The 14533-nt window shown below is 38.9% G+C and overlaps 1 protein-coding gene and 1 long non-coding RNA gene across 2 annotated transcripts in view; one reads left to right on the top strand and one right to left on the bottom strand.

Moving 5' to 3' along the window:
- LOC141370613 (uncharacterized) overlaps window positions 1–14533 on the bottom strand; it is a 204168-nt gene that overhangs the window by 118785 nt on the left and 70850 nt on the right. The window lies entirely within an intron of this gene.
- LOC112823481 (fibronectin type III domain containing protein 3C1-like) overlaps window positions 5045–14533 on the top strand; it is a 62930-nt gene continuing 53441 nt past the window's right edge. Inside the window, 2 exon segments of the mRNA XM_073880883.1 lie at window positions 5045–5164; window positions 12635–12757. Coding sequence (XP_073736984.1) covers window positions 12635–12757 — 123 coding nt within the window. The 5' untranslated portion in view covers window positions 5045–5164.

Below are 14533 nucleotides of genomic sequence, written 5' to 3'. Positions count from 1 at the left end.
GCAAACCTAGGGTCCCCCTACTCCTCTGGCATCTTAACTCCTCTAGGTTCCCCATCTAAGTGAGATCACACAAACCTAGGGTCCCCCTACTCCTCTGGCATCTTAACTCTTCTAGGTTCCCCATATAAGTGAGATCACACAAAGTACTTGTATTTTTCTGTCTGACTTATTTCACTTAACATAATGTCCTCAAGATTCAACCATGTGGTCACAAATGGCAGATTTCCTCCATTTTTATGGCTGAATAATATTCCATTGAGTATATATACCACATTTTATTTATATGTTCGTTAATAGACATATAAGTTATTTCCATGTCGTGACTATTGTTAATAATACTTCAATGAACATTGCATGCAGATATCTCTTTGAGATTGTGATTTCCTTTCATTCAGATATATACATAGAAGTGGAATTTTTGGAACATACATAGTTCTCTTTTTTTATTCTTTAAGGAAACTCCATACTGTTTTCCATAGTGGCTGTACCAATTTATATTCCCACCAGCAGTGCACAAGTGTTCCTTTTTTCCCAAATCCTCACCAACACTTGTTATATCTTTGGTAATAGCCATTCCAGCAGGTGTGAAATGAAATCTCCTGGACTTCCACAATGGCACTCTTGTCTGTGGGTGATTGTCAAAATTGGTGATTTTGGGGGTGGGGGGAGAAGATGGTAAAAAAAAAACTCTTCTTCTGCCTTGTTGGTGATGTCACCCATGCCACATTTCTTAAGTGTCTACTATGTGCTAGGTAATGCAGAATACAAATATAAAGGAGACTTGCTTAATAAGTGGCAAGCAGAAATTTGACCTCAGGCCCTTTGATTCTCAGACTTCCACTATAAAACAATCCAATTCTACCGTCACTGAGAGAAAACTGAAATGATAACAAGATCACGTTTTCTTTCACTAAGGTTTAGTTTAACTGATCAGTGGCTTACATAATTAATATTTATTTCAAGAGTATAAAGAATAGACTTTTTATCAAACTAGAAGTGAAATTTAAACTGCAATTCTTTGGCAAAAGTACATTCTAGAAGTCTTTTTTAAAATAATTTTTTTCCAGTTTTAGAAGCAATTATTTGTGACTTTGGAATCAGAATACTAAAAAGTTGCTGTAAGGAACTTTATCTTATGAATAGTACTTCTGAAGGGGGCACCTGGGTGGCTCAAGTCATTAAGCATCTGCCTTCAGCTCAGGTCATGATCTCAGGGTCCAGGGATCGAGCTCCATATTGGGATCCCTGCTCGGCGGGAAGCCTGCTTCTCCTTCTCCCACTCCCCCTGCTTGTGTTCCTGCTCTCGCTGTGTCTCTCTTTGTCAAATAAATAAATAATCTTTAAAAATAATAATAATAATACATCTGAAGGAAAGAGTAGGAAACACAAGCACTTTTTGACCAAAACTATGCATTCTAAATTGAAATACACAAATTATAAGCTTATAGGGAAATTCTAAGTCTAAAACATAATTCTGGAAAGTAAGCATTGCTTCTTTTTTTTTAAGATTTTATTTATTTATTAGAGAGGGAGGAGGAACGAGCACCAGCGGGGGGAGAGGCAGAAGGGAGAAGGAGAAGCAGACTCCCCGCTGAGCAGGGAGCCCGATGTGGGACTCAATCCCAGGACCCTGGAATCATGACCTGAGCCAAAGGGAGACGCTTAACGGCCTGAGCCACCCAGGCATCCCTAAGCATTGCATCTTAATCAGGTTAAATTTTTGAGGTATTTTCTTTCTCTAAAAGAGGTAGTGTTTAAGGTTCACAAATTTCTTCAAAACGATTATGTATGGGATAGTATAAAATGTACTTAGATGGGGTTCTGAAGTTATCCTTTTATCATACTACATAAAACATTAGCTATCAAAATAATCCATTTGAAATCATTTAAATATGTCTACTTACTATAAAATTTTAATACTGTCATCTGAACAACTGAATTAAATAAACTCTATGAATATTCATAAAGCAGAATAATTCCTTGTAGTCGTTCCCTGATTGCTATACTTTATTTTAGTGTTACTTGTGTATAGTCATATGGTTTAGCTTGGGCTTTATGGAGTGGGGCACAAAAACCCTTTATAGCAACATGCAGTAGGGCATCCCATCAACGTTTTTTAACTGTAGCATTCCCTATGCATTTATGGAACGGTAAGGATACTTAAGGAACTTAGACTCAGCTTGAAATTAAATATATCAAAACTACTAAGAAGCTGAGGTGCCTGGGTGGCTCAATTGTTAAGTGTCTGCCTTTGGCTCAGGTCATGATCCCAGCTGGGATCGAGCCCCACATCAGTCTCCCTGCTCAGTGAGGAGCCTGCTTCTCCCTCTCCCACTCCCTGTTTGTGTTCCCTCTCTCACTGTGTCTCTTTCTGTCAAATAAATAAATAAAATCTTAAAAAAAAAACTACTAAGAAGCTTAAATATATAAGAAAAATGTATATATATACAAAAAATAAGATTAAATATGATGAAGGGATAGAATATGACTGTAAAAATGAAAATTAAAAAAGATTTTAAAGAATGAATTGAAAAGATAAGAAGTTGGTTGAAAAGGGAAAGAAAAATTTAAAAAAAAGAAAAAATCTTAAAAAAATTAAACTTGAAAGACTAAAGAATCATGGGGAAAAAGCCATGAATTCTATGTGGTATATTGCCCTAGCCCTGGAGTTTTGCAGTTCTTATTGATTGGTAAACTTAGTCGTGGCTGGATGTTCTTTTTTTTTTCTTATAAATCCTGTTGATTTTATTTTTTTATTATTATTATGTTATGTTAATCACCATACATTACATCATTAGTTTTTGATGTAGTGTTCCATGATTCATTGTTTGTGCATAACACCCAATGCTCCATGCAGAACGTGCCCTCCTTAATACCCACCACCAGGCCAACCCATCCCCCCACCCCTCTCCCCTCTAGAACCCTCAGTTTGTTTCTCAGAGTCCATAGTCTCTCATGGTTCATCTCCCCCTCCGATTTCCCCCCCTTCATTCTTCCCATCTTGCTATCCTTTTTTTCTTTAAATTTTTTTATTGTTATGTTAATCACCATACATTACATCATTAGTTTGTGATGTAGTGTTCCATGATTCATTGTTTGTGCATAACACCCAGTGCTCCACGCAGAACGTGCCCTCTTTGATACTCATCACCAGGCTAACCCATCCTCCCACCCCCTCCCCTCTAGAACCCTGTTTGTTTTTCAGAGTCCATCATCTCTCATGGTTTGTCTCCTCATCCGATTTACCCCCCTTCATTCTTCCCCTCCTGCTATCTTCTTCTTCTTTTTCTTTTTCTTAACATATATTGCATTATTTGTTTCAGAGGTACAGATCTGTGATTCAACAGTCTTGCACAATTCACAGCACTCACCATGTGGCTGGATGTTCTTTCTGATCTTCTGGGGGAGGGGCATGTTGCATTGATTCTCAAATGTCTGCCCCAGGCAGAATTGCACTGCCCTTGCCAGGGGCCAGGCTAAGTAATCTGCTGGGGTTTGCTCTCGGTAGTGTTTGTTCCCTGAAGGCTTTCCGCACATCTTTAGAGGATGAGAATGAAAATGGTGGCCTCCCAATCTCTGGCCCCAGAGGAGCTGAGAGCTTGGGGCCCCACTCCTCAGTGAGACCTCAGAGAAAAGCAGTCAATCACTCCTGTCTCCCTCGTCTCCAGCTGCATTCCGTGCTCACCCGGCCTGTGACCGAGCATTCTATCTCTGGCACATAGTCCTGTTTGGAGGCTCCAAACCCAGCAGATTCCTGCCACATGCTCCCGTGCCGCTCCTCCCTAGGGAGGAAAGGAAGTCACTCCAGATCTGCTGGTTGTTGGGCCTCTGCTCAAAGAGTAGTGGCCCCACTATGTCATGGGCCACGGTTTATGGCAACCCCGAGCTGAAAGCCCACTCTTCGGCTCACTCTTTGCAGCTGGCTTCCCCACTCCAATACGTGGGAGCTCTGCTGCACTCAGGCACCCCCAGTCTTTCTGTGATCCTGAGGGTCCTGAGACCACACTATCCCAGCGAGAGCTCCACCCCCTGCTTAGCCCTGGAATGATGTCCCTTGGCACAGCAGACTTTAAAAATTCTGATTTTGTGCTCTTCTGCTCTATCACTTGCCAGTAGCCAGCTGACAGAGGTTCCCCCCCACTCCCTGCAGTCTATCTTGTGGAGGCAATCTGGCAATCAATTCTCCACAGGCAATCTAAATTGCCTCAGATTCACTTCTCCACATGTCCTACCTTGCAGAAAGTGGTCACTTTTTTGTTCATAGAGTTGATGCTATTCTTTTCTTCGATCTCCTATTGAGTTTGTAGGTATCCAGAATGGTTTGATAGCTATCTAGCTGAATTTAGGACAAAATTTAGGTCTCTTACTCCTCCGCCATCTTGGACTACCACCCCAGCAGTAAATTCTATTAATATGACATATCATATGCACCAATGATTGGGAGTTCTCATGAAAATTAAGAGATTAAGGGATGGGAGGGGATACACACACACACACACACACACACACACATATACACACATGCAAAGAGATTGTTGCTATAGTCTCTATTTTTAAAATGTCATTGTAGGTTGTTTTAAATCTTGATCAGTGCAGTCATTTGAATGACTAGGAGAACAATGACTTTTACCATAAGTGAAACAAATTCTGTGGTAATGCAAGAGAGATTTAAATTAGCCTAAAGTGATTTTCACTGTTGAGTAGATATTTTAAAAAGAACACTAAGTACATAGCTATTTCCTATATCCCTAACGTAAGAGAACATACACATTTTCCTGCTACATAGGCTCCATATTTCTTTATGACTCCCGAAAGTTTTCATTTTAAAAAAATTTGAGTCTCTCATTTATGAAAAGTTGTATTTGCCAGTAAAAAGTCTCCTAGGAATACATAAAATCTTGGTAAGGAAATGATGTAAGTAGTGACTAGAATTGTGACATAGTGAACATTCTTTTACATCAGTGTTACCAAGGAGTTGTGAATCATAACAGTACACTTCATTTGGAGGACTTGACTAGCTCCAAGAGGTCCTCCCTTGAGTATCCTCTTTCTCCACGTTCAAAAGAATCATATTATTCTTTCTGATTTTTGTCCAAGTGTTTATGGAATCAAGGATCTGGACTAACCTACCATATTTCATCACTTGGTGCCATCTACACATGAGGTATTTGAACCTGGAAAGTATTTTAAGTCTAAAGGTTTTGGTTGGAAGCTTTGGGCTATGTTTAAGATATTTGGGTTTAGTATCTGAGTTAAAGTAATTATCTATGTTCCTATCCTTTTTAAACAGATCTGGTTGATTCTTACAGCCTTCTAATCAATATGAAGTCTTATTTGGCAATTAAAATCATAGATTAGAAATTAAATGGACTTGATCTGAATGGCTCAAATGACCAATGACTTGTTTAACTAAACAATTCTTCATGCTGTGAAATGGAGCTACCTTCACTTGTTTTCATGAGTGAAGCGTGAACAATTCCAACCTCTTGACACCAGATTTCATATATTTTTATTTATGAAGACTAATGATTACTTTGAAATGTTGCCATAGAACAATTTCAGTTAAGTAACATTTCTGGAAAGAAAAAGTATTTAAAATGCCTTTTCTAAGGAGTATTTCATCAGATTTTGTCATTTAAAATCACTGCTTTGACTTCATTTGTTTAATTTACAATTACACTCTTTCTAGAAACATCACTTAGAGTGAAAGCCAATCTTTTTAGACATGGCTGAACATGGGCTTACACCTACTCTTACTGAAATACCTCCTGTAGCTTCAGGTATCAATGGCGACCCCATGCATCAGGTAAGGATAGTTTTGCTCTTTCTTTTTCATTATAACTGGTCAAGTCTTTCTTGAATCCAGTATTGCCTTTATTTAGAAAACGTGTATCATTTTTATGATTGGCCACTTAATTTGGAAGTTTTCAGTCTTTTCACAAACATTGATTTATCTTCCTTGTAGCCTTTTTAAAATCCAGTTAGAGACATTTAGGCCACATATAACCTCCTTTCGGGTGGATTTAGCTGCTTTTTCAGCCTCCCTTGATCAGCTCAAAAGTCCTGGTGTTGAAAGATTATACTATCCACAGACAGTATCTTCTGATGAATAGTCTAAAAGTATGACTCTAAAGCACACTAAACTTCTTTCATACTCATTCATATCTGTGAGTTCAATTTTCTAATATTTAAAGGTTTATTTTGAGCAGCAATGACTTCTACCTACCGGATTGGTTTCAAGAAAGAAAGAATGTGGTTTAGATTTAGCATTTATTCATTTAAAGCAATCTATTCAAAAAAAGTCTTTTTTTTAAGATTTATTTATTTAGAGAGAGAAAGAAAGGGAAGGGCAGAGTGAGAGAGAGAATGCTGAAGCAGACTTCCCACAGTAAGCAGAGCCTGATATGGGGTTCAATCCCAGGACTCCGAGATCATGACCTAAGCCAAAATCAAGAGTCAGCAACGTAACTAACACTGAGCCACCCAGGCATCCCTATTCAGGAAAAGTCTTATCTACATATACAGTGTGAAAAATCACTTAACTTTTTTCTTTGGAGTTAAAAAAGTAAATATTCTACTTCTGCATTATAATTTGGTTTGACATCACCATATCAAAAGGAACGGAGGTACAAATGACCTTCCTGAAATTAAATGTACATTTTTTGTTTTTTTAATTTAATTTAATTTTATTATGTTATGTTAGTCACTGTACAGTACATCATCAGTTTTTGATGTAATGTTCCATGATTCATTATTTTCATATAACACCCAGTGCTCCATGCAGTACATGACCTCCTTAATACCCATGAACAGGCTAACCCAACATCCCACCACCCCAAAACCCTCAGTTTGTTTACCAGAGTCCATAGTCACTCATGGTTTGTCTCCCCCTCTGATTTCCCCCCTTCATTTTTCCCTTCCTTCTCCTAATGTCCTCCATGTTATTCCTTATGTTCCACAAATAAGTGAAACCATATGATAGTTGACTTTCTCTGCTTGACTATTTCACTTAGCATAATCTCTTCCAGTCCCATCCATGTTGATGTAAAAGTTGGGTATTCATCCTTTCTGATGGTTGAGTAATATTCCATTGTATATATGGACCATATCTTCTTTATCCACTCATCTGTTGAAGGGCATCTCGGCTCTTTCCACAGTTTGGCTATTGCAGACATTGCTGCTATGAACATTGGGGTGCATACGGCCCTTCTTTTCACTACCTCTGTGTCTTTGGGGTAAATACCCAGGAGTGCAATTGTTGGGTCATAGGGTAGCGCTATTTTTAATTTTTTGAGGCACCTCCACACTGTTTTCCAAAGTGGCTGTACCAACGCGCATTCCCACCAACAGTGTAAGAGGGTTCCCCTTTCTCCACAACCTCTCCAACATTTGTTGTTTCTTGCCTTGTCAATTTTTGCCATTCTAACAGGTGTAAGGTGGTATCTCAATGTGGTTTTGATTTTAATTTCCCTGATGGCTAATGATGATGAACATTTTTTCATGTGTCTGTTAGCCCTTTGTATGTCTTCTTTAGAGAAGTGTCTGTTCATGTCTTCTGCCCATTTTTTGACTTGATTATTTGTTTTCTGGGTGTTTGAGCAGTTCATTATAGATCTTGGATATCAGCCCTTTATCTGTAGTGTCATTTGCAAATATCTTCTCCCATTCTCTGGGTTGCCTCTTTGCTTTGTTGACTGTTTCCTTTGCTGTGCAAAAGCTTTTAATCTTGAGGAAGTCCTAAAAGTTCATTTTTGCTTTTGTTTCACTAGCCTTTGGAGATGTATCTTGAAAGGAGTTGCTGTGGCTGATGTCAAAGAGCTTACTGCCTATGTTCTCCTTTAGGATTTTGATAGATTCCTGTCGCATATTGAGGTCTTTCATCCATTTTGAGCTTATCTTTGTGTATGGTGTTAGAGAATGGTCGAGTTTCATTCTTCTGTATATAACTGTCCAATTTTCCCAGCACCATTTATTGAAGAGACTGTCTTTTTTCCATTGCATGTTTTTTCCTGCTTTGTCAAAGATTATTTGACCATAGAGTAGAGGATCCATATCAGGGCTCTCTATTCTGTTCTTTGGTCTATATGTCCGTTTTTGTGGCAGTACCATGCTGTCTAGGTGATCACTGCTTTGTAATATAGCTTCAGATAGGGCAACTGGATGCCCCCAGCTTTATTTTTTTTTAACATTTCCTTGGCGATTCGGGGTCTTTTCTGATTTCATACGAATTTTAGGATAGTTTGTTCCAGCGCTTTGAAAAATATCATTGGAATTTTTATTGGGATGGCATTGAAGGTATAGATTGCTCTGGGTAGCATAGACATTTTTACAATGTTTATTCTTCCAATCCATGAGCATGGAATGTTTTTCCATCTTTTGTGTCTTCTCCAATTTCTTTCATGAGTGTTCTGTAGTTTCTAGAGTATAGATGCTTTACTTCTTTGGTTAGGTTTATTCCGAGGTATCTTACGGTTTTTGGTGCTATTATAAATGGAATCATTTCTCTAATTTCACTTTTTACAGTTGCATTGTTAGTGCATAAGAAAGCAACTGATTTCTGTGCATTGACTTTGTATCCTGCCACATTACTGAATTCCTGTATGAGTTCCAGTAATTTGGGGGTGGAGTCTTTTGGGTTTTCCACATAAAGTATCATGTCATCTGCAAAAAGAGAGAGTTTGACTTCTTCTTTCCCAATTTGAATACCTTTTATTTCTTTTTGTTGTCTGATTGCTGTTGCTAGGACTTCTAGTACTATGTTGAACAATAGTGACGAGAGTGGTCATCCTTGTCGTGTTCCTGATCTTAAGGGAAAGGCTCTCAGCTTTTCCCCATTGAGGATGATACTCGCTGTGGGGTTTTCATAGATGGATTTTATGAACTTGAGGAATGTTCCCTCTATCCCTATACTCTGAAGAGTTTTAATCAGGAAATGATGCTGTATTTTGTCAAATGCTTTTTCTGCATCAATTGAGAGGACCATAGGGTTCTTCTCTCTCCTATTAATGTCTTCTGTCACATTGATTGATTTGCAAATGTTGAACCACACTTGCATCCTGGGGATAAATCCCATTGGTCGTAGTGGATGATCCTTTTAATGTATTATTGGATCCTGTTACCTAGGATTTTGTTGAGGATTTTGGAATCCATATTCATCAGGGATATCGGTCTGAAATTCTCTTTTTTGATGGGGTCTTTGCCTGGTTTGGGGATTAAGGTAATGCTGGCTTCATGGAATGAGTCTAGAAGCTTTCCTTCTGTTCTTATTTTTTTAAACAGCTTCAAGGAGAATAGGTATTATTTTTTCTTTGACTGTTTGGTAGAATTCCCCAGGGAGTCCATTAGGCCCTGGACTCTTGTTTTTGGGGAGGTTTTTGATCACTGTTTCAATCTCATTATTGGTTATTGGCCTATTCAGGTTGTCAGTTTCTTCCTGTTTCAGTCTTGACAGTTTATAGGTCTCCAGGAAAGCATCCATTTCTTCCAGGTTACTTAATTTATTGGCATATAGTTGTTGATAATAGTTTCTAATAATTGTTTCTATTTCCTTGGTGTTAGTCATGATCTCTCCCCTTTCATTCATAATTTTATTAATTTGGATCCTTCTTTTCTTATGTATAAGCCTGGCCAGTGGTTTATTGATCTTACTAATTCTTTCAAAGAACGAGCTTCTAGTTTCATTGATCTGATCTACTGTTTCTGGTTTCTAATTCATTGATCTCTGCTCTAATCTTAATTATTTCTCTTCTAATGCATGGATTAGGCATCGTTTATTGCTTTTTCTCCAGTTCTTTAAGGTGTAAAGTCAGTTGGTGAATTCGGGATTTTTCTATTTTTTTGAGTGAGGCTTGGATGGCTACGTATTTCCCCCTTAGGACTGCCTTTGCAGTATCCAGTGGGTTTTAGACCAATGTGTTTTCATTCTCATTGGTTTCCATGAATTGTTTAAGTTCTTTTTTGATTTCCTGGTTCGCACAAACCTTCTTAAGAAGAGTGGTCTTTAGCTTCCATGTGTTTGAATTTCTTCCAAATTTTTTCTTGTGATTGATTTCCACTTTTAAAGCATTATGGTCTGAGAAAATGCAGGGAATAATCTCAGTCATTTGTTATCGGTGGAGACCTGATTTGTGACCTAGTATGTGGTCTATTCTGGAGGAGGTTCCGTGTGTGCTCGAGAACAATGTGTATTCTGTTGTTTTAGGGTGGAATGTTCTGTATATATCTATGAGGTCCATCTGGTCCAGTGTGTCATTCAAAGCTCTTGTTTCTTTGTTGGTTTTCTGCTTAGATGATCTGTCTACTGCTGAGAGTGGGGTATTGAGGTCTCCTACAATTAACATATTATTATCAATATGACTGTATTTTGGTTAACATTTGGCTTATGTAGTTGGCTGCTCCCATTTTCGGGGCATAGATGTTTACAATTGTTAGATATTCTTGTTGGATAGACCCTTTAGGAATGATAGAGTGTCCTTCTGTGTCTCTAACTACAGTCTTTGGCTTAAAATCTAGTTTGTCTTATGTGAGAATTGCTACCCCAGCTTTCTTTTGAGGTCCTTTGGCATGGAAGATGGATCTCCATCCCTTCACTTTCAGTCTGGTTGCATCTTTAGGTTCAAAATGAGTCTCTTGTAGACAGCATATGGATGGGTCCTGTCTTTTTATCCAATCTGCAACCCTGCGCCATTTTATGGGAGCATATAGGTCATTCACATTGAGAGTGATTATTGAAAGATATGAATTAATTGTCATCATGTTGCCTGTGAAGTCCTCGTTTCTATAGATTGTCTCTGTAAATTTCTGTTCTATATCACTCTTGGGGTCTTTCTCCTTTTATAGAACCCCCCTTAATATTTCTTGCAGGGCTGGCTTAGTGGTGACATATTCTTTCAGGTTCTGCCAGTCCTGGGAGCTCTGCATCTCTCCATCCATTCTAAATGACAGCCTTGCTGGATAAAGTATTCTTGGCTGCATGGTCTTCTCATTTAGTACCCTGAATATGTCTTTCCAGGCCTTTCTGGCTTGCCAGGTCTCTGTGGATAGGTCTGATATTATTCTGATGTTCCTCCCTCTGTACGTAAGGAATCTTTTCCTCCTAACTGCGCTTAAGATGGTTTCCTTGGTTCTAAGATTTGCAAGATTTACTATTACATGCTGAGGCATTGGTCTGTTCTCCTTTATCTTGGGAGGGATCCTCTCTGCCTCTAGGACACGAATGTTTGTTTCATTCCCCAGATTAGGGAATTTCTCAGCTACGACTTCCTCAAATATAGCTTCTAGTCCTCTCTCTCTCTCCACCCCCTCAGGGATCTCAATAACTCTGATATTGGAACGTTTCATGGTGTCACTTATTTCTCTGATTCTATTTTCATGAATTCTGAGTTTTTTCCCCGTGGCCTCTTCTTTCCCTTTCTTGTCTATTAATTGGTCTTCTAAACCACTAATTGGTTCTTCTGCCTTGCTTACCCTAGCTGTTAGATTATGTGTATTAGATTGGATCTCACTGATAGCATTTTTAAGTTCTGCCAGTTCAGCTTTCATTTCTGCCTTTAGAGACTGTGTTGGCATTGATCATTTTCTCCCTTCTAGCTATGGTCTTCACAATTGCTACCCTAAATTCCATTTCCAACATCTTGGTTATATCTGTATCCATTTGTTAATCTGTGGCAGAAGTCACAGTCTCTGAGTCTTTCTTATTTTGGGGGTTCCTCCTGCTAGTCATTTTGTTGAGGGCTAGTTGAGGGAGTGTAGAGAGCCCAAATTATTGACCACAACCCAAGCAAGATGCACCTGTTTTATAGGGACCTTAGGGTTGTTGGCCTCTTGTTCTCCCAGCATGTCTTCTGGGGGAAGGTTTTGCCGTGCTGTTACTCAGGCAACCCTGTTTGGGCAGAGTTTCCCTGCCCCCTGTTGGGGGGATTGGCTCAGTGAAAACCGGTTTTATGGGTCTTTTGTTCTCTCACGGCTTTCCTGGTGGCTTTTCGTGTCTCTTCCAAGAGTCAGAGAGAAGAGATCATTTTCAACCCTCTCCCTCAGAGCAGAGAGATTGCAGACTATTCTTCAGTGAGCTCTCCAGGCCACACTATCTTGTTTCTGTCTGTGCTGCTATAAACCACAGCATCTTGGGTTGTGCTCCCATCAGCAGGGCTCCCAGTCCTTGCCTCCAGGTCAGGGCACAGGGGCAAGTCTCTGCCCTTCTGTGCTTCTAAAATCACCAGGCATCCCCAGTTCACATGCCTGTCCCCACCGGCTGCTCCAGGTTTCAGTCTTGGGGACTGCCTTAAGGTCCTTTTCTGCTGCTACTGGTCTGCAAGTCTGTGCCCTGTCCCCAGCGTGGGAGGCTTTTGCTTACTGGTGGTGCAAGATCCCCATTGTTCCCTCCCCCTTCCATTTATCTTCCGATATCTGTGCTCGGAATCACAGCTCCCTGCTTCATACCTCAAAACCAACCGCTGGTGATATTCTGTTTGTAGAGATCCAGATATATCGTCTTACATCTCAGGCTGATTTCGTTGGTGTTCAGAGTGGTCTGGTGGATATCCAGCTCAATTCAGGGGACTGGTTGGAAAAGGGTCCCCTACTCCTCCGCCATCTTTTTCTCCTCCCCTAAATATACATTTTTTTTTTTTACTAGATGGAGAATTATCATCTGGACACCACTGTTGGAACACAGTATACTACCAATTATTCACAAATGATGACTCATCCCAAGAGATATACCAGACGGTCTTCTTTTCCTCAGTATTGGATACAACAAGTACATTTGAATTTTACCATCAGACAAGTTTTGTTTTCTGTTTTTCACTTTTTACAGGTGTTGTTTTTTTTTTTTTTCCTGGAGAGTGGGAATTAGTCTTTCCATGTCAATGCACCTATTTTCTTTTTTTTTTTAATTTTTTATTGTTATGTTAATCACCATATATTACATCATTAGTTTTTGATGCAGTGTTCCATGATTCATTGTTTGTTCATAACACCCAGTGCACCATGCAAAACGTGCCCTCAATGCACCTATTTTCTATGACCTTATTATATTAAGTTTTACTTGGATGGGGGAGGACCCGTTACTTAGGGATATTGAACTTCTCCTAAGTGCCCATTGATCCAAATGTACTCTTCTTCTTGAGCATTTGAAGACTCCAATAATTAGTGAGTCTGAATATTTTTCAAAATGACAATAATGAACTTCCATACTGTTTTCCAGAGTGGCTGCACCAGTTTGCATTCCCACCAACAACAGAGTTTTAGCTTCTCCTTTCTCCATATCCTCACCCACACCTGTTGTTTCTTGTGTTAATTTTAGTCATTCTGATAAGTGTGAGGTGCTATCTCATTGTAGTTTTCATTTGCATTTCCCTGATGGTCAGTGATGTTGAGCATCCTCTCATATGTCTGTTGGCCATCTGGATGTCTTCTTTGGAGAAATGCCTATTCGTGTCTTCTTTTTTTTTTTTTTTTTTGCAGTTCAGTTCTTTTATTATTATTATTATGTTATGTTAGTCACCATAGAGCACTTCATTAGTTTTTATTGTAGCATTCCATGATTCATTAGTTATGTATGTTCTTTTTTTAACCTGATTATTTGTTTTTTGGGTGCTGAGTCTTATAAGTTCTTTATACATTTTGGATACAAGCCCTTTTTCTGAGAAGTCATTTGCAAATATTCTCTCCCATTCCATAGGTTGCCTTTTAGTTTTGTTGATTGTTTCCTTCACTGTGCAGAAGCTTTTTATCTTGATGACGTTCCAATAGTTTGGTTTTGCTTTTGTTTCCCTTGCCTCAAGAGACATATCTAGTAAGATGTTGCCACAGCCAATCTCAAAGAGTTTGCTGCCTTTGTTCTCTTCTACGATTTTAATGGCTTCCTGTCTCGCACGTAGGTCTTTCATCCATTTTGAGTTTATTTTTGTGCATGGTACAAGAAAGTGGTCCAGTTTCATTTTTCTGCATGTTGCTGTCCAGTTTTCCCAACACCATTTGTTGAAGACACTGTCTTTTGTCCATCAGATATTCTCTCCTGCTTTGTCAAAGATTAGTTGACCATATAGCTGTGGGTCCATCTGGGTTTTCTATTCTGTTCCATCGATCTATGTCTGTTTTTATGTCAGTACCATACTGTCTTGATGACTATAGCTTTATAATATAACTTGAAGTCTGGAATTGTGTTGTCTTCTGCTTTGCTTTTCTTTTTCAAGATTGCTTTGTTTGTTTGGGGTCTTTTGTGGTTCCATACACAGTTTAGGATTGTTTATTCTAGCTCTGAAAAATGCTGATGGTATTTTGATAGGGATTGCATTAAAGGTGTAGACTGATTTTGATAATATAGCCATTGTAACAATATTTGTTCTTCCAATCCATGAGCATGGAATGGTTTTCCATTCCTTTGTGTCAACTTCAATTTCTTTCATAAGTGTTTTACAGTTTTCAGATCACAGGTTGTTTACCTCTTTAGTTAGGTTTATTCCTAGATATCTTACGGGTTTGGGTGCAATCGTAAATGGGATTGATTCCTTAATTTCTCTTTCTGCTGCTT

The sequence above is a fragment of the Callorhinus ursinus genome, unplaced genomic scaffold (assembly GCF_003265705.2).
Source record: "Callorhinus ursinus isolate GAN/ISIS: 27379988/994484 unplaced genomic scaffold, GSC_fseal_2.0 scaffold40, whole genome shotgun sequence".
NCBI classification, from domain to species: Eukaryota; Metazoa; Chordata; class Mammalia; order Carnivora; family Otariidae; genus Callorhinus; species Callorhinus ursinus.
Note: the sequence above shows the minus strand (reverse complement) of the source record. Positions and strands in the feature narration are given on the sequence as shown.